The sequence below is a fragment of the Oncorhynchus kisutch genome, linkage group LG26, assembly GCF_002021735.2.
Source record: "Oncorhynchus kisutch isolate 150728-3 linkage group LG26, Okis_V2, whole genome shotgun sequence".
NCBI lineage: Eukaryota > Metazoa > Chordata > Actinopteri > Salmoniformes > Salmonidae > Oncorhynchus > Oncorhynchus kisutch.
The window spans coordinates 110651-131895 of NC_034199.2; the positions used below are offsets into that span (position 1 = coordinate 110651).

The following is a 21245-nucleotide window of genomic DNA, read 5'->3' on the forward strand; positions in this document are numbered from 1 at the left end:
AAAGCTGATTTAATTGGCTGATTTTTTAATTATTTTTGTTATATTTATTTATATACAGTTGAAGTCGGAAGTTTACATACACTTAGGTTGGAGTCATTACAACTCGTTCTTCAACCACTACACACATTGTTTACAGACAGATAGTGAATTGTTTAACTTTTAATCACAATTCCAGTGGGAATTGACTGTGACTTTAAACAGCTTGGAAGCTCCAGAAAATGATGTCATGACTTTAGAAGCTTCTGATAGGCTAATTGACATCATTCGAGCGGATGTATTTCAAGGCCTACCTTCAAACTCAGTGCCTCTATTGCTTGACAACATGGGAAAATCAAAAGAAATCAGCCAAGGCCTCAGAAAAAAATTGTAGATTGTCGTGGAAATTTCCTCTATTTACCAAATCATGGGAACAAACCACACACACACGTCAGAGTTAGTTATAAAAGTCCATCTTTAATTATATGAGCTCTTATCACAATCCTGTGACTCTCAGATAAATTCAGTGTCTCCCCAGTGAATTTTCTGAGAGTCCCCTTACAATGCAACTGAGTTCCTTTAATAGCAAAGACACACATAGTCAGACCGCATAGACATAACTCATCGTTCAGCTTTGTCTCCTTTCCCAAACCTCAGAACCATAAACCAAATCCTCGATATCAACAGGCATATATCAAATTGTCATTTAGATACAACCACTCTTAAATACAAACTCCTGGACAAACTCACAGATAGGAGACTGACCCTACAGGTCAACAAAGAGGGAGCATAGAATGATTCCAGACACTGCAACCCCTCCTTTCCCCACTGGGAAAGGTAACGAGTAAAAGATATGTTTACACATGATGACACTGACCTCTCATCGGCCCAGGCAACTTAGTTTTGACAGAACAGATAACTGCAACCTCACATCAGAATTACACAAAAATACCATTCTGATGGGAAGTAACTTACACACATTTGATGAATATTAAACATCTTACAAATGTTACCAACATATTCTGATAATTCCACGACAAGACCTCCACAAGTCTGGTTCATCCTTGGGAGCAATTTCCAAATGCCTGAAGGTATCATGTTCATCTGTACAAATAATGGTACGCAAGTCTAAACACCATGGGACCACGCAGCCGTCATACCGCTCAGGAAGGAGATGCGTTCTGTCTCCTAGAGATGTATGTACTTTGGTGCGAAAAGAGCAAATAAATCCCAGAACAACAGCAAAGGACCTTGTGAAGATGCTGGAGGAAACCGGTACAAAAGTAACTATATCCACAGTAAAACGAGTACTAAATCGACAACTTGAAAGGTCGCTCAGCAAGGAAGAAGCCACTGCTCCAAAACCGCCATAAAACATCCAGACTACAGTTTGCAACTGCACATGGGGACAAAGATCATACTTTTTGGAGAAATGTCCTCTGGTCTGATGAAACAAAAATAGAGCCGTTTGGCCATAATGACCATCGTTATGTTTGGAGGAAAAAGGGGGATATTTGCAAGCCGAAGGACACCATCCCAACCGTGAAGCATGGGGGTGGCAGCATCATGTTGTGTGGTGCTTTGCTGCAGGTTGGTTCTGGTGCACTTCAAAAAATAAATGGCATCATGAGGTAGGAACATTGTGTATATATTGAAGCCACATCTCAAGACATCATTCAGGAAGTTAAAGCTTGTTCGCAAATGGGTCTTTTCAAATGGACAATGACCCCAAGCATACTTCCAAAGTTGTGGCAAAATGGCTTGAGGACAACTAAGACAAGGTATTGGAGTGGCCATCACAAAGTCCTTACCTCAATCCTATAGAACATTTGTGGGCAGAACTGAAAAAAGCGTGTGCGAGCAATGAGGCCTACAAACCTGACTCAGTTACACCAGCTCTGTCAGGAGGAATGGGCCAAAATTCACCCAAGGCTACCTAAAATGTTTGACCTAAGTTAAACAATTTAAAGGCAATGCTACCAAATACTAATTGAGTGTACGTAAACTTCTGACCCACTGCGAATGTGATGAAAGAAAGAAATCTGAAATGAATTTCTCTACTATTATTCTGACATTTCACATTCTTAAAATAAAGTGGTGATCCTACCTGACCTAAGAGTTTTTACTTGGATTAAATGTCAGGAATTGTGAAACTGGAGTTTAAATGTATTTGGCTAAGGTGTATGTGCATTTCTGACTTCAGCTGTATATTTTTGTAATAATGACAATTACAACATTACTGAATGAACACTTATTTTAACTTAATATAATACACAAATAAAATCTATTTAGTCTCAAATAAATAATGAAAGTTGTTCATTTTGGTTTAAATAATGAAAAAACGCAGTGTTGGAGAATAAAGTAAAAGTGCAATATGTGCCATGTAAAAAAAAAAAAAAAAAAAAAAAAACGAATGTTTAAGTTCTCTGCTCAGAACATGAGAACATGTTAAAAGGAACCACAATTCCATATGAGTTCAATATTCGCAGTTAAGAAGTTTCAGGTTGTAGTTATTATAGGACTATTTCTCTGTTTGTATTTCAGATACCTTTGACTATTTGATGTTCTTATAGGCACTATAGTATTTCCAGCCTAATCTCGGGAGTTGATAGGCTTGAAGTCATAAACAGTGCTGTCCTTCATTGTGAAGAGCTGCTGGCAAACGCAGGAAAGTGCTGTTTGAATGAATGCTTACGAGCCTACCACCGCTCAGACTGCTCTATCAAATCATAGACTTTATTATAATATAATAAACACACAGTAATACGAGGCTTAGGTCATTCATATGGTCAAATCCAGAAACTATAATATCCAAACAAAACATTTAAAAAACGTGCAGGTTTAAAAAATATATACTTGTGTATTGATTTTAAGAAAGGCATTGATGTTTATGGTTAGCTACATTGGTGCAACGATGGTGCTTTTTTTTGTGAATGCACTGTTTAATCATCACCTGTTTGGCGAAGTCGGCTGTGATTCGATGATAAATTAACTGGCACCACATTGAATATATGCAATGCAGGACAAGCTAGTAAAACTAGTTATATCATCAAACATGTAGTTAACTAGTGATTATGATTGTTTTTTATAAGAAGTTTAATGCAAGCTAGCAACTTACACAAGCGCAGCAAGGACCAAGGTAACAGGTGGTCAGCCTGCCACAGTCTCCTCGTGGATTGTAATGTAATCGGCTAACAAAAATACAGATTTAACGATTGTTATGAAAAATCAGTATACCTCCAATCATCACAAGCCAGTTGGATGTGCAATGACGGGTCGAAGTGCCTCATCAGGAGTCTTTGGTTTTCATTAATGCTTCCTCACTTTGTTTTGCCCATTTCGTTGCTAAGATCGGAATGAAGAGTCTGTAGTAATTCTGTAACCCCAGGAAAGAACCTAGTTTGCTCACGTTCTGAGAAGCTGCGATTCCGAGATTGCCTTGACTTTGTTGGATTTGACGTTTCAGATGCCGCTGTTAGTCCTTAGTCCTTCAACCACAGTAAGGTCATTTAATTTCCGGATATTGTCCTTCTTCCTTTCCAGTAACGAGAATGTCATCCAGGTAGCATTGTACTCCTGGCAAACCCATCTTGATCTGGTCCATCGCCGTTTGGATCAGAGCTGGAGCACTTGTGATATCAAATGTTAGATGTCAGTACCTGAAGTTAACCCACCGTTCCTAGGCCGTCATTGAAAATAAGAATGTGTTAACCCAACTGCTGAGACTCTAGCAGCTGTTTCCTTGGACACACTGGCTTCTATGGCCATGACTTAAAACAAAGTAAATAGTCTCTCTTGTGTAGCTTCACTCCCTAGCCCACGTACTAGTCGGTCTCTCTAATGGTGTCATTTAGAACAGAGATTCTAAACTGGGAGGTTTTGAAACATACTCCAGGCTGAACTTTACTAAAGCAAGGTAGAAAGTGTGTTGAAATTTATAATGAACCTAATGTTTTACATAATTTAGTAATGTGAATACAGAGCTAATTTAGCATTGCTATTTAGAGGATTTGGTTGATTTTTGTGGTCTCAAAACCAGTGTGTTTACTTACATTCTTCAAGGATATTGGAAACACTTTTTAATGAACCTTTTTATTTTGATAGCTTGGTCTCAGCATTGACTCCCTATCTTCCAGATGAGCCATGTTTAGCAAAAAATGAAGACATGTATTATTGACAATGTCTTGTCAGCAAGCCGTCAATTTCAGATGGTTCTGAAATTGTTTCTGTAGATAGAAACGGATAAAATTAGCATTCCTGCAACATTATTTTGTTGAAATGTAACTTGGTCTCGAAGAAATTAAGCTAATTGATTGTGATCATTTGTAGGATTCGTGATCTCTGAAGCAGAAAAGTTTGTCTGCATGCATCAGGAAGTTTTTTATATTTCTGAGACACCTATACATTTTATACTTTTAAAACCTTTGTTGTAACCATTTGTTTTTGGGACCACGGTGTCATGACGTTGCCCTCTTTGGGTATAGCAAACCCCATCCCCCTCTCCCTGCCTCCCCCTTGCCTCCAACTAGGCTGCTGTGGACAGAGAGAGGTTGTAAATTCCTGAGAAGACCCTGCCACGTAGTATAAGAGGCATAGTACATTTTCATAGAGCACAAAGGAATTTCTTCCACCTCACAGAACTTGAGGTACGAACAAGTTTCATGTTCCGAAGAAAGTATAAAAGATTGGTGAAGAATCCAGCTACGAACTGGTCCGTTTGTCACAACTTGGGAAGCTCAAGAGAGATGGTGTGGCCACATTACCATAATGCTGTTTATATAATAGCCTCAGATATAATTGTGGTATAAGATGAATGAGTGAGTATGATACTGTTTGTAAAATTGTGTAATGTGATTTTGGACTGTTTAATGAAGGAAACTCCAATTCCCTTTTGAGTTGAACTAAATCAGAGGACCGCCCCTGAGCGCAGTTAGGGTCAGGCATCCTGGGACAGCCCCTTTTCTGCAATTCCGAATAAAACCCAACTTTGAGAAATTATCACCAGACCATGTTTTTCTCCGTTAGGAGAGGACGAAGGTTGTAGACCATTGCTGAATCTTTTAACCATACCACGTGGTTAAACCCTTACACTATCGATACCGACAGAATAAGAACAAGTCTTTGATATTAATTACTAGTCTGCAGCTAGGAATTCGGTATCATTGACCGCGAAGAACGACAAACGCCGAAACATCCATTCTATAACAAAACGAATGTCACTGAACTATCCCCTCTAACCACAACCGAGGGAGAGAGACGGACAATTCCACAAAAGAAACAAACTTTTCACCAGTGATCAAGACGACATACTCAGCGTAAATATATATATTGATTGCAATTGTTCCCGAATGAGTGAGCGTTCATGTGTAAAGGATTAGCATTTCAATTGTTATAATTATTAACTCTGTAGTGACTTCTTAGTTGACCCCCACTTCCCCTTTTGTCTAACAAGCTGCCTTGCCGGTTTAGCCCACTAGGGCACATTCCCCTATCGTTTCTTGTAACCACATTTACCTTTGTTTGTTTGTTTATGCAACTTACTTAGTTAGTAATAAATAAATGATTTAAGACAATTCATGTATGGATGACTCATAGTGAAGACTGGGTTCGTGCAGATAACCAACAATTTACGTTTGGAAATGAGACTAACGTGAGGTAAAGTAAATAATTCAATAATTTGAAGACTAATTGATCAGATAAAATATCAGAAAAGTTGTTTTAGGAAATTATAACTTTAATCTGAATATTTTTCCATGGTGCCCCAACTTCCTAGTTAATTACAGTCACATGATTAATCAGTTGATTGCTTAATAGTAATTACAGAGAATCTTTGATAAAAACTATAAGTCTTCAATTCAAGGATAGTAAAGACAAGACAACTGCATTGGTGCTGCTTTTTAACACTGTGTTTGGATGGATTTTTGCTGTCTCCTGCAGCTAGCATTAGCAGGCTATCTAGGTTACCTGGCTGTAACAGGCAAAGCTTGTCTCACGTTGCGGTTGCCTCTTGTAGCTGGGACAGCAGTTTCTTACCCCAGAATAAGCATGTCACTGTTCTGTTTTGGAGTCAGATCTGGAGATTGACCGCAAAGTTATTAAATGTGAGACCTTTGACATGTTCATTGTAGTCGAAGAGGAACTGATGTGTACATACAGTGCCTTGCGAAAGTATTCGCCCCCCTTGAACTTTGCGACCTTTAGCCACATTTCAGGCTTCAAACAAAGATATAAAACTTTTTTTGTGACGAATCAACAACAAGTGGGACACAATCATGAAGTGGAACGACATTTATTGGACCTGAATCCAATCGAGAATCTGTGGAAAGAACTGAAAACTACTGTTCACAAATGCTCTCCATCCAACCTCACTGAGCTCGAGCTGTTTTGCAAGGAGGAATGGGAAAAAATTTCAGTCTCTCGATGTGCAAAACTGATAGACATACCCCAAGCGACTTACAGCTGTAATCGCAGCAAAAGGTGGCGCTACAAAGTATTAACTTAAGGGGGCTGAATAATTTTGCACGCCCAATTTTTCAGTTTTTGATTTGTTAAAAAAGTTTGAAATATCCAATAAATGTCGTTCCACTTCATGATTGTGTCCCACTTGTTGTTGATTCTTCACAAAAGAATACAGTTTTATATCTTTATGTTTGAAGCCTGAAATGTGGCAAAAGGTCGCAAAGTTCAAGGGGGCCGAATACTTTCGCAAGGCACTGTATATCCATCTGATAAATGCTAACAGCTCCATGCCTCATGAGACGGGTCATTGAGCTACTCGAGGAGAATAGGGTGCTGAGAGTCTTGCTCTGGTTAAGGAGACTTCAAGACTGCGTGCTGTTTTTGATGCAACAATTCTAAATGACCGAGGGGGGAAATCCTGGATGCTCGGTCAGTGGTTTTCAACCAGGGGTACTAGGAACCCTGGGTGTACTTGGCCTATTCATATGGGGTACTTAAACTCGTGAGACTATAGGCTTACTGGTAAAATGCACATGAGGGGGGTACTTCAGTTTTATTTATTTATTTAACCTTTACTTAACTAGGCGGTAGTTGGTGGTACAGTAATCGAAAAAGGTTCTGAACCACTGGTCTATAAGACTTGGCTCATCTGCAGTAGCTACTGAGGATACTACCTTGCACCACTTTCCCGTACTAACACATCCCACTGCGTTTTGCTGTACTCCATTGGAAGCAAACTGGAATCCATTTAGAAATTGGAGAGGAGGATTATTCCGACGCAGCTTCCCTCTCGTCCAGACCTGCGGCTCTCTTAACCATTTTCAGGTATGAGCCCCATGACTTCACCTGGGCCATGTGAGGATTCACTTAATCCCTTACAGCAGCTCTCTACCCCACTTGTTGCAGAACTGTTGACCTAGAATACCAGTCAAAAGTTTAGACACCAAGTCATTCCAGGCTTTTTCTTTATTTTTACTATTTTCTACATTTGTAGAATAATAGTGAAGACCTCAACTATGAAATGACACATGGAATCATGTAGTAAACAAATCTAAATATATTTGAGATTCTTTAAAGTAGCCACCCTTTGCCTTGATGACCGCTTTGCATACTCTTGGCATGTTCTCAACCAAATTCACCTGGAATGCTTTTCCAACAGTCTTGAAGGAGTTCCCAAATATGCTGAGCACATGTTGGCTGCTTTTCCTTCACTCTGCAGTTCACCTCATCACAAAGCATCTCAATTGGGATGTCGGGTGATTTATGGAGGCCAGGTAATTTGATGCAGCACTCCATCACTTTCCTTCTTGGTCAAATAGCCCTTACACAGCCTATAGGCGTTGGGTCATTGTCCTGTTGAAAAACAAATGATAGTCCCACTAAGTGCAAACCAGATGGGATGGCGTATCGCTGCCCAATACTGTGGTAGCCATGCTGGTTAAGTGTGCCTTGAATTCTAAATATATCACAGACATTAACACCATCTGTAGCACCATCACACCACCACCTCCATGCTTCACGGTGGGAACCACACATGCAGAGATCATCCAATCACATACTCTGCGTCTCACAAAGACACAATGGTTGGAACCAAAAATCTCAAATTTGGACTCATCAGACCGAAGGACAGATTTCCACTGGTCTAATGTCCGTTGTTTGTGTTCTTGGCCCAAGCAAGTCTCTTCTTATTGATGTCCTTTCATTGCTGCCATGCTATGTTGATGTCTTAGGTCTCTCTTTATGTAGTGTTGTGGTGTCTATCTTGTCGTGATGTGTGTTTGTGTTGTCCTATATTTCTATTTAATTTTTAATCCCAGCCCACATACCCGCAGGAGGCCTTTTGCCTCTGGTATGCCGTCATTGTAAATAAGAATTTGTTCTTAAACTGACTTGCCTAGCTGAATAAAAAGTGGTGGTTTCTTTGAGGCAATTCAACCATGAAGGCCTTATTCACGCTGTCTCTGAACAGTTCATGTTGAGATGTCTTCCTTAAAATCTGTCAAGCATTTATTTGGGCTGCAATTTTCGAGGCTGGTAACTTATCCTCTCCAGCAAGGTAACTCTGGGTCTTCCTTTCATTTGGCGGTACTCATGAGAGCCAGTTTCATCAGAGCGCTTGATGTTTTTTGCGACTGCACTTGAAGTCACTTTCAAAGTTCTAGAAATCTGGTTTTAGAACAGCTATGCTTGTTTTAGATGTTAAATTGATTTGGATAATAATAATCATTGTGCTTTCCAAGGCCTGAGAAACTGTTGACAATCATACACTCATTCAAAGGTTTGAGAATTATCTGTCAGAACAGTGTGATTTCTGATGGTGTTTAGTCTAGATTCCTCAATATTATGGGTGGGTATTGGAACCTGTTCTCTTGACTATTTTTATAAATAATATTGGGCTATCTGTTAACTTTTAATTGTTCATTTGTATGCAGACAATACTGTTATGTATGCCATTGCCCCAATTGTGGACCAGGTGTTAGAGCTGTAATCTTACTTTGTTGCCTTACAAAATGCCCTGGTTGGTGTAAAACCTGTACTTAATGTTGGCAAAACAAAATACATGTTCTCCAATTCTCATGTGTTTTTCAGATGGATTAGATATTTTTTCATTGAAAGGTTCTCCCATTGATTGGGTTCCCTTCTATAAATATCTGGACTTTTGGATTGACAAGGATTTAACGTTTAAAAAGACATACTGATGAGCTAGTTAAAAAGCTAAGATTTAAAGTGGCCTTTTTGTAAAATAGAGCATTGGAGAATGTCCTGCCCCCCCACTGCGTGTGCCTTGTCTATTTCTATGGCCACAAGCACTGTTCATGACACGAACCGTTCACACCCCTCTTGGTGGAGAGTTTTGCAGGTTTAAAGCTTATTTTCTGCAATTCTACACTTTGTCATGGGGTGCAAAGTAAATGTTGCAGTTTTAAAGCAATGTTCCTGCAAATCTCTATACATTTTGCTATGTCTAATGTATGTTCATGTGATATTTGAGTGACCAAAAAATGACAACATCTATGGGCTAAAAAACCGAAATAAAAAAAGCTTAGCTGACCTGGGCTAGTTGATTATATGCAATGACTAACATGACAAGAGGAACTGATGATGCACTACCCAATTTTGAAATTGCACCTTGTGCATTCTGTTATTACAACTTTCAAGTTTCTTAAAAAAAAATTGTGGACCCATATGTGCCCCACGCTAGGGGGGACACACCACAGTTTGGGAACCACTAATGTGGAGCACGTCACTATTCCCTTTTTGGGGAAGTACAGAAGCTTCTGACCTACCTAACTTTGTTGTTGAGGTATAAAGACATGAGTTACCAAGCCCAGTCACAGGGTTGGTTAACTCTTGAGGTTCGTCGGGTCTCCACCGAATTCGGCATTCCGCTTTTGTTTTAATGCACCTCACTGCTGGATACATTTTCAGATCTCATTACAATTAGATGTTCTGGTGCCACTTGTGCAGTTTAGGGTGTTCATTGAGGACCTAGTGGCTGAGGACTAACGTTTTTTTATACGTTTTGTGTGTTGTATTGATTGCTGTTTTGTTTGATGTTGTATTGATTGTTGTGTTCAGGGCACCCTCGGGAATGAGACCATGGTCTCAATGGGTTTTCCCTGAATAAATCATCTAATAATAGTTATATAGATGCACAGTGTACGAAACATTAACTTTCTCATATTGAGTTGCCCTCAGAACAACTTCAATTCATTGGGGATGAACTATAGTACAGTAAATTGCACTGTACTCTAATCTCTTGTACTGTAATGTACATGGGATGGTGTCAGAAAGAGCCAGGAGTGGTGACATTAACTGGAGAGAGGGGTTGTCCAGACTGTTTTAACACTCTTGCTTTGACAACCATGCGACAGAATGAGAAAAATCGGTTATGAGCTGAACATAACAGTATGCCATTGCAAGGGAGTACAGTAACAGGTGACTCAACTGTAGTTTGACTACTATGCATTTCCATTGTTGCCAATTCAGTTGCAGTCATTCGGTTACTGATTTGGTAACGTTGTGTTTTAATCACTTAAATTATAAAACAAGTTGTCATCATTAAAAACAGGAATTGTTAAGTCAACCTTCAGTTGTTAGTTCTGTGAACTTGAATTTTTCTCCCTCTTGAGGGAGAGAAATGAGAAAATATCTTAACTTCACTAGGGTAGGGGGCAGCATTTGGAATTTTGGATGAAAAGCGTGAAGCTAGGATATGCATATAATTAGTAGATTTGGATAGAAGACACTCTGAAGTTTCCAAAACTGTTAAAATAATGTCTGTGAGTATAACAGAACTGATATGGCAGGCAAAAACCTGAAATCCAACCAGGAAGTACTATTATTTTGAAAGACTGTTTTTCCATTGAAAGCCTATCCACCAAACAAAGACTTAGGACCCAGTTCACAATCTCTATGGCTTCCTCTACATGTGGCCAGTCTTTAGGCATTGTTTCATGCTTTTACTCTGAAAATGAGGGAGATACAGCACTTTCAATGAGTGGACAGTGGACATTTCCAGACATGAGTCCTGTGTATGATCGGGAATGCTCCTTTCTTGTTTCTCCTTTTTTTTCCTTTACCCCCCTTTCTCCCCAACCCAACCAAGCCGCACTGCTTCTTAACACAGAGCACATTCAACCCGGAAGCCAGGCGCACCAATGTGTCGGAGGAAACACCGTGCACCTGGCGACCTTGGTTAGCGTGCACTGCGCCCCGCCCGCCACATGAGTCGCTGGTGCGTGATGAGACAAGGATATCCCTACCGGCCAAACCCTCCCTAACCCGGACGACGCTAGGCCAATTGTGCGTCGCCCCACGGACCTCCCAGTCGCGGCCGGCTGCAACAGAACCTGGGCGCGAACCCAGAGTCTCTGGTGGCACAGCTAGCGCTGCGATGCAGTGCCCTAGACAACTGCGCCACCCGGGAGGCAGTTTCTCCTTTTCTATTGACAAAGCTTTTGTCCGTTTGAAATATTATTTATGCCAAAACAACCTGATTTGATTTTAAACATCGTTTGACATGTTTCTACTAACTTTTATTGTACTTTTTAAAACTTTTCATCTTGATGTTGAGAGCGCGCATTGTGCCTTTGGACAAAACTGACATTTGTTGTCTAACATGGGGACCTGGGAGTGCCACCAGATGAAGATCATCAAAGGTAAGTGATTAATTTTAACGCTATTTCGGACTTTTGTGACACCTCTCCTTGGTTGGAAAATGGCTGTATGGTTTTCTGTGATTAGGCGCTGACCTAACATAGTCGCGTGGTGTGCTCTCGCCGTAAAGCCTTTTTGAAATCTGACAGAGGTTGCATTAAGGAGAAGGTTTTCTTTAATCGTATGTTAAACACTTGTATCTTTCATCAATGTTTATGATGAGTATTACTGTAATTTGACGTGGCTCTGCATTTTCACCGGATGTTTGTTTGAGACAACGATTACTGTAAATAACGCACCAATTTCAACTGAGGTTTTTGGACATAAAGATGAACTTTATTGAACAAAACACATATTTATTGTGTAACATGAAGTCCTGTGAGTACAATCTGATGAAGACCATCAAAGGTTGTGATTAATTTAATTGCTATTTCTGACTTTTGTGACACCTCTCCTTGGCTGGAAAATGGCTGTATGGTTTTCTGTGACTAGGCGCTGACCTAACATAATCACATGGTGTGCTTTCTCCATAAAGCCTTTTTGAAATCAGACACTGTGGTTGAATTTACAAGAGGTTTATCTTTAAAATGGTGTATAATACTTGTTTGTTTGAGGAATTTTAATTATGGGATTTCTGTTTTGAATTTGGCGCCCTGCAATTTCACTGTTGTCGAGGTGGGACGCTACCATCCCACTTATACCAGAGAGTTTAAAAGATGTGGGTTTTTGGTAACATAATTATAAGACCTTATTTCTTAAACTTAGAGAAGGCAAATAAGTTCTGGAAAACTAAATATATTAGTTGGCAGGGGTCTTTACTTCAACATTGCTGTGTTGATGTATTCCTAGTACCTTTAAGACTTTTCCTGCTAGATGTTTTCTAAGACACCTTTTCCTTCTATTTGACCACAATTTTTTTGGGGGGGGGTTAGAAAATGGTTATGCCTTCATAAAAAAAAAAAAAAATGGACTCTTAGCTTTTGACTCCATTTGAAGTGCTCATGGGGGCATTTCCAGGTAAAAAGCCCCAAATTTGTATTTTTTTTGATGATGGCTTAACGTGTTAAGGGTACAAATTCCCCAAGGGGTACCCCCCCCCCCCCCCTCAACTGAAACAGTGGCGCACAGAATGCAAAAATATTCTTAGAAATATTTAACCTCCACACATTAACAAGTCCAATAGCTCAAATGAAAGATAAACACCTTGTTCATCTAGCCAGCAAGTCAGATTTCTAAAATGTTTTACGGCGAAAACATAGCACATATTTATGTCAAACCACCACCAAAGACACAGCTAATTTGAATAGCCATGTTGAACAAAAGATGCAATCAACAAACGCAGGATTAAAAGAAAAATAATTCACTAACCTTTTGAAAATCTTCATCAGATGACAGTAATAGGACATGTTACACAGTACATTTATGTTTTTTTCAATAATATGCTATTTATATCCATAAATGACACCATGTTCAAAAAATGCTACTCAAATGTCCTGAGAAATGATGATAGCTCCGCTAGATAACGTCAGATAACAAGCAATACACATCATAAACTTTGACTAAATATACATGTTCTACATATAGTTAGAAAGATACACTGCTTCTTAATGCAACCGCTGTGTTACATTTATTTTTAACGTTACAGAATTCGTTCACTAGGCAATAATATGAGACGGCGCTCAGTCATTAGCAATATGTCTCCGCTATGTTGGAGTCCACAAACACAAAATTACCACATAAATATTCCCTTACCTTTGATGTTCTTCGATCAGAAGTCGTGGAAGGAGTCATACTTACCAAAAACTGCGTTTGGCTTTCAAGTCTGTCTTTGGGTTATCAAACGCGGCAAATTCCTGCTGAAATGCAGCCAAAATTCTAGGGGTTGCGCATCAAAATGACATATTATATGTCGACTAAACTGGTCAAACTAAGTGCAGAATCAAGCTTTAGGATGCACGTTTAGAACAAAACAATTCTTAGCTCGAACAGACAAACTGACATCGTTTGGTGAATCCTGGAACAAAGAGAGCTCCAGACGCGACGCGCGCATGAGAGTACATGTATTTTCGCGTGACCCGAAGGTTTTAGCCCGCCAAAGGGTGAGGGAGCGCGCGATTTTCACAATGAAACGCCACATTGAAAGGAGACATCGCGCTGAAGAGAGAGAAACTGTTCCCAGATCCGTAGCTGGTTGGGAAGGGTGGGGGCGATGACGTCAAAGTTGGCCCAAATTTCCTGATGACAGAGAGAGTTTGGGAGAATGGCTGCCCTGTGAGTTCTGCTTTACATAGAGACATAATTTGAACGGTTTTAGAAGCGTTAGAGTGTTTTCTATTCAATAATTATTATTATATGCATATATTAGCAATTTTGGACAGATTTTCTTTCTGTTTACTATGGGCACGCAATTCCTCCAAAGGGGGCAGTATTCTGCCCAGCACGCCTCCATTGTGACTGCTGAGAAAAAAATCGTAGTAAGTTTATTTGCGAGTCATGGCTGTATTTTTCACACTCTCTTCCACAGACAAAGAACCTTGATGGGGTATTCTGCATGCCGGAAATCAAGCTGCATAGCAACCCATCGGCGTTCAACGTGTACTGCAACGTGCGCCACTGCGTGCTGGAATGGCAGCAGCGGGAGGCGTCCCTGGCCCTGGCCTCCAGGAGCTCTGTGCAGAGTGGCGACTCGGACAGCGAGGAGGAGGAGTTCCGTGAGCCTGCCATCAAGCTTCCCAAGGTAACCAATCCCATCTGTTATGTTACTTCAAAAGCAGAGTGATGGGAACAGGGTTGGTGGAAAGGTAGAAATAGAATATGACAGACATGTTGCTTTATGTGTTTTTTTTATACCAGGTTTGCTGTTCAATTGCGCTATATAAGGGAGTTCCATGCACTCATGGCTCTGTATAATACTGTATAATGTTTTCTTGAAATTGTTCTGGACCTGGGGCCTAGGAATAGACCCCTGGTGGCATGTCTGGTGGGGTAAGTGTGTGTGCCAGTGCTGTGTGTAAGTTGACTATGCGAACTATTTTGAATATCTACCACATTAATGTGTCTTATAAAATCAAGAAGTGATGCAATCAGTCTTTCCTCCACTCTTATCCAAGAGAGACTGGCATTAATATTAGCCCAATGAAGAGTAAGACTTGCTACTCTATTCTGGGCCAGCTGCAGCTTAACTAGTTATTTCTTTGCAACAATTGACCATATTACTAGACAATAATCAAGATAAGGTAAAACTAGAGCCTGCAGGACTTGCTTTGTGGCGTGTGGTGTCAAACAAATCTCCCCATCTTTACAACCCTTGAATCTACAGTGGGGAGAACAAGTATTTGATACACTGCTGATTTGGCAGGTTTTCCTACTTACAAAGCATGTAGAGGTCTGTAATTTTTATCATAGGTACACTTCAACTGTGAGACGGAATCTAAAACAAAAATCCAGAAAATCACATTGTATGATTTTAAGTAATTCATTTGCATTGATTTGTACCAAATACAATGCTCTTAGTTTTAGAGATGTTCAGGACCAGTTTATTACTGGCCACCAATTCCAAACCAGACTGCAACTCTCTTATGGGTTTTAGTGACTTCATTAGCTGTGGTTGCTGATGCGTATATGGTCGTATCACCAGCATACATGGACACACATGCTTTGCTTAATGCCAGTGGCAGGTCATTGGTAAAAATAGAAAAGAGTAGAGTGCCTAGAGAGCTGTCCTGCGTTACACCACACTTTACATGTTTGACATTAGAGACGCTTCCATTAAAGATAACCCTTTGCGTTCTATTAGATGGGTAGCTTTGAATCCACAATATGGCAGAGGTTGAAAAGCCATAACACACAAGTTTTCTCAACAATAAGTTATGGTCAATAATATCAGAGCTGACACTGAAATCTGACAGTACAACTCCCACAGTCGTCTTATTATCAATTTCTTTCAAACTATCATCAGTCATTTGTGTCAGTGCAGTACATGTTGAGTGCCCTTCTCTATAAGCATGCTAAAAGTCTGTTTCTTCGAGAAATAGCATTGCATTTGGTCAAACACCATTTTTTCCAACAGTTTGCTAAGAGCTGACAGCAAGCTGATAGGTCTGCTGTTAGAACCAGTAAAGGCCTCTTTACCACTCTTTGGTAGCGGACTGACTTTGGCTTCCCTCCGGGCCTGACGACAGACTTTCCTCTAGGCTTAGATTAAAGAAATGACAGATAGGAGTGGCTATAGAGTCAATTGACAATGCCAGGAGGTTTTTAATTATTGATCGATAACAATTTTACCACCTCTCCCACACTAGCTTTACAAAATTCAACCTGGCTTTTCTTTCATTATTAGTTTGTTTATGCATGAGTACAATTGCTCACTGTTCATTGTTGGCTGTGTTTACACAGGTAGCCCAATTCAGATTTTTTCCCCCCTAGTTGTTCTTTTAACCAACCAGATCTGCTCAGAAAAAGATCTGATATGATTGGTTAAAATAGCAATTAGTGTAAAAAATCTAAGAGTTGGGCTGCAGCCCATGAGACAACAGGGAATGGGCTAGCCTGGGAGCCAGATCAGTCTTCTTTTGCAGACTGCAATTAGCCTGTCATTGATGGCTAATTGATGGCTGCTGTTGCCTTTTTAAGATGTAAAAAAAAGCTCTTAACTCACTTTTCAAAGATGGCTAGAAATGGACAGGTTTGGTACTCTTGTAGGATGCAATCACTCCCACATTACTGACTACATGCAGCTCTCGCTTTGATCTCAAAACAAGGGCATAATAATTGCGGCCACTCGTGCTGTAAAACAGTGTAGTTCAAAGTGAACGGCATAAATATATGGCAGTGGTCTGTTTGCATATAGGCCTACTTACAGCTCTGATTATGGCGCACCGGTCTGTGTAGAGTACAGGCCTGAGTCGTGCCTGCAATAGAATCTTACTCTGATGCGCTCTGCCTAAAACAAAATATTTAGAGTAGTTTGTTTTGCATGCTAATAAGCCTTGCATAGTTTTTGTTTCATGTTGCATTGAAAGTGGCTAATATTGCATTTCCCACAGTAAAGGGTAATGTTTATAGTGTTAACTAATGGGGAAAACTTTGAAGGCTGATGTAGTTATTTTGCCTGGCAGTCCCTGGGTGCTGCATGAGTGCTCCCTGCATGCTGGTAGCTTAGAGGGAGCATTGCTCCTAAGTTAGTTGCACATCATATGTGACCGACCGGCTCGATTTGGTCTCATGTAGCAACATTTGGAATGTTTTTGATTTTTTTTTTACTCTTGGCTAAAAGTATAGACTCAGAGCTAGAAAATTGTATATCATACACTACAGTTGAGGAACAATGGGAAAGTAATTCTGCTTAGAAAGTTGATAACGATTGGCTCATTCGTCCCCCCTCTCCCCTGTAACTATTCCCCAGGTCGTTGCTGTAAATGAGAACGTGTTCTCAGTCAACTCGCCTGGTAAAATAATGGATAAAAAAAAGACTCACTTTTGAGAAAATGGCCCTTGAATGTTTTGGTACACCTACTGGAGAGCTCTTTGTCTACACCCATTCAGCATCCTTCACACCTTAACTGCCTGTTCAGGGGCAGAATGACAGATTTGTGCCTTGTCAGCTCTGGGGTTTGAACTTGCAACCTTCCGGTTACTAGTGCAACGCTCTAACCATTAGGCTACCCTGCCGCACTAAACAACCAAAGATTTCAAAAGTAAAGGCTTGTTTATACTACGTCTATCGACAGTTGTCGCAGTAACATCTTGAACATTCTTTAATCGTCCAACCTCAAACTTGTCATTGTCGTCATTGTCACTAAACAAAAACTACAGTCTGCATGACGACAGCAGCATGGTCCAAAATAGCATAACTAGTGTATGTTAACACCAATAAACCCACCCGTTTAAAATGAAATGTTGTATATGTCAACCTAGCAAACTAAAAGCAACCTTTTTTGTTTCTAGCTTGTTAGCTGACGAGCCAATTCAAATAATGACCATATCATATAGCTGACAACATCTATACTTTAGCTAATGTGTCTTCATCATTACAGGAAAATAAACTCTCAACAAGATCATTATTTAATGGCGAGCCAATTACAGAAAATGGCTTACGGTTGTGAGTGTGACAAATAAAAGCAGGGCATTCTATCAGAGAATTTTAGCACTAACTAATGATGACTGATTACTTTGCGAACGCTCAACACCTGTTGAATATGGCCGGTGTCAGTAACTGGGCAAAAAAGCTTAATGAAATTGTTACCAGCAGCACAGTTCATCACCAACGCTCTGGATATCATGAAAACAGCCTAACCAGCTCTGCTAGTGCGAGTAAAATGGTCAGTGAGGCGTTCTCTCATTTGTGTCTGGGAGTAGCTAGCAAGCTACCCAACGTTATCTTGGGTGCTTGACTGCCGGTGTGAGGTCAGAATGCTCAGAATAACCCTACTCCTTGGCCAAAGTGTCAGGTGTGTGCTTTCAACGCTCCGAGAGTGAAACGCTCTGAGCGTGAGCACACTGGCACTCCAGATTAAATTTAAGAACACACCCGTTTATATCCTAATTTGACTTTGGTGCAGGTCACGTTCTTCACATTACCGTCACTGGTAAACACATATCAAATAAAATCGGTTTATTTGTCACATACACAGGATACAGGTGTAGTGAAATGGTTACTTGCGTAGTGGAGTCTTTTGTGTAGCCTGGTAGATAGGTAGGTAGCTAGTTAGCTAAACCATAATCCCAACTCGTAATGTTACTACCCTGCATGAATCTGCAGGTAGCTAACCAACCAGGTTCAATGTTAGCTAGCTAACATTCGGCTATACCTAGCAATGCAAATTGCTCTGAGATAAGACTAGTATTACTACACAGATCATACATGTAACGTTAGAGCCAGCCAGCTAATGTTAGCTAGCTAGATAACAGTACCCTTCAACTTGAAATGAAAATGACTTACTGACAAAATTAGACCGTATAATATCTGAAAATGTAGCTAGCTAGACATGGATGGACGTTTCTCCCTCTATCACGGATGAGGTTTCATAGGTTTCATAGGTTTCCCTCAGTTTGAAGATGTAATCCGGAGACAGGTGTTTTATACAACAGCCTTCTGTGTGTTCTCCCACTGCATATTTTCAATCCAGTTTAAGAATTCTCTCCATCTCCTGAGCTATCATACTCTAATTCCACTATTTTCAAAACTCGGTCCCCCAGAAAGTGGAGAGCAACTCTTTTGCATTTCTGCTACGTGATATCTTTCAGAAGAGCCGCGTTAGAAAGGAATACCTACACATATTTACCATATTTACCAGCTCATGTTATGTTATATAGACAGAAGCATCTATAATTGAGGTAATATATACATGTAGGTAGAGTTATTAAAGTGACTATGCATAGATAATAACAGAGTAGCAGCAGCGTTCCAGAGGTGGGGGGGCAATGCAAATAGTCTGGGTAGCCATTTGATTAGCTATTCAGTCTTATGGCTTGGGGGGTACAAGTTATTTAGGAGCCTCTTGGACCTAGACTTGGCGCTCCGGTACCGCTTGCCGTGCGGTAGCAGAGAGAACAGTCTATGATTAAGGTGGCTGGAGTCAATTTTTAGGGCCTTCCTCTGACACTGCCTGGTATAGAGGTCGTGGATGGCAGGAAGCTGAGGTACTGGGCCGTACGCACTACCCTCTGTAGTGCCTTGCGGTCGGTGGCCCGAGCAGTTGCCATACCAGGCAGTGATGCAACCAGGATGCTCTCGATGGTGCAGCTGTAGAACCTTTTGAAGATCTGAGGACCCATGAAAAATATTTTCAGTCTCCTGAGGGGAAGAGGTTTTGTCGTGCCCTCTTAACGACTGTCTTGGTGTGCTTGCACCATGTTCATTTGTTGGTGATGTGGACACCAAGGAACTTGAAGCACTCATCCTGCTCCCCTACAGCCCTGTCGATAAGAATGGGGGTTGTGCTCTTTCCTCCCTCCCTATAGGCTGTCTCATCGTTGTCGGTGATCAGCAAACTTAATGATGGTGTTTAATTTGTTCCTGGCCGTGCAGTCATGAGTGAACAGGGAGTGAAGGAGGGGACTGAGCATGCACCCCTGAGTGGCCCACGTGTTGAGGATCAGCGTAGTGGATGTGTTCCCTACCCTTACCACCTGGGGGTGGCCCATCAGGAAGTCTAGGATCCAGTTGCAGAGGGAGTAGTTTAGTCCCAGGTTCCTTAGCTTCGTGATGAGCTTTGAGGGCACTATGGTGTTAAAAGCTGAGCTGTAGTCAATGAATAGCATTCTGACATAGGTGTTCCTTTTGTCCAGGTGGGAATGGGCAGTGTGGAGTGTAATAGAGTGATTGCATTGTCTGTGGATCTGTTGGGGCGGTATGTGAATTGGAGTGGGTCTTTCGTATCCGGGAGGATGCTGTTGTGAGCCATGACCAGCCTTTCAAAGCACTTAATGGCTACCGATGTGAGTGCTACGGGGTGGTCATTATTTAGGCAGGTTAGGAGATATCTGATAATTGTTTGTGTTTTCTCTCTAGATTATTGGCATTGGTCTGTGTGGGGTGTTTGAGCTGATCAAGGAGACTCTGTTCTCCCACCCCTCGCTGTGCCTGCGCAGCCTACAGGCCCTGCTGGACATGCTGCAGGGACAACAACCAGAGGGCTTCCAAACCGAACCTCCTGATGTACTGGGTGAGTACTAGCGCACACATGCTTGGGAAGACTCACGCACATGCTTTAAATTTATTTTTTTTAACTTTTTTTTTACTAGGCTAGTCGGTTAAGAACAAATTCTTATTTGCAATGACTGCCTACCCTAGGCAAACCCTGGACAAGGCTTGGCCAATTGTGCGCCGCACTACGGGACTCCCAATCACAGCCGGTTGTGATACAGCCTGGATTTGTACCATGGTGTCTGTAGTGATGCCTCTAGTATTGAGATGCAGTGCCTTAGACCTCTGCGCCAGTCGGGAGCCCAATGCTGGGGCTGGGTAGAAAACTGTATTTTACTATACTGGTATTGACGCACAGACCAGTTTGGATTTTCTTCTTTACATTCTATAACGGTATATCAATGTTTGCTTTGTTGAATGTAATAACAGAGGTGGGAAATTATGGCAATCGTCTGTTAATGCCAGTTCAAGACTTCTAACAGCTGAGAACGGCTAATGAGCCTCGACACTTCTTTTTTCTTTTTTCAAACAGGCGGAGATAGACAGTGTGTTCATAAGTTAAACTATTCTACGTTATCTAGCTAATAGATCCAAGTTGCCAAGACTTGAAATATGAAGACTAAATGGCAACTCACTAGAATGTGAGCTTGAGAGAGAGTTTGAGTTAATTTTCTTTATTCACCTGTTGCACGAGTTTGGTCATTATTAGTGGATGTGTATTATGCATGGTTCTGGTTACATTAGAGGGCACTCGATTTCGTCTCTGCGTTATATTGGCATCGAACTTGTCATCCTCCCTAGGTGAGGGGGTGACCTTGATAATTTATTGTTAAAACGAGAGGCTGCCTGGATCTTTAATTTAAAGACCCTTGCACCCTTTGGTCTCAACGTAGACTTTCATCTGAAGCCATTATTGTGACTTTGCCATTGTAATTGTTTGTAAACTTGTATAGTCAAATTAATCTATGATCGTATGCTATCCATTTGTTGTTTGTATGCTGTT

At 40.8% G+C, this 21245-nt stretch overlaps 1 protein-coding gene across 10 annotated transcripts in view; it reads left to right on the forward strand.

Moving 5' to 3' along the window:
- mycbp2 (MYC binding protein 2) overlaps positions 1-21245 on the forward strand; it is a 265465-nt gene that overhangs the window by 19985 nt on the left and 224235 nt on the right. For all 10 annotated transcript variants that reach the window (XM_031805789.1, XM_031805791.1, XM_031805794.1 and 7 more), the window contains exons 3-4: positions 14120-14332; positions 20108-20261. In XM_031805789.1, coding sequence (XP_031661649.1) covers positions 14120-14332; positions 20108-20261 — 367 coding nt within the window. The remainder of the gene's footprint in view (positions 1-14119; positions 14333-20107; positions 20262-21245) is intronic.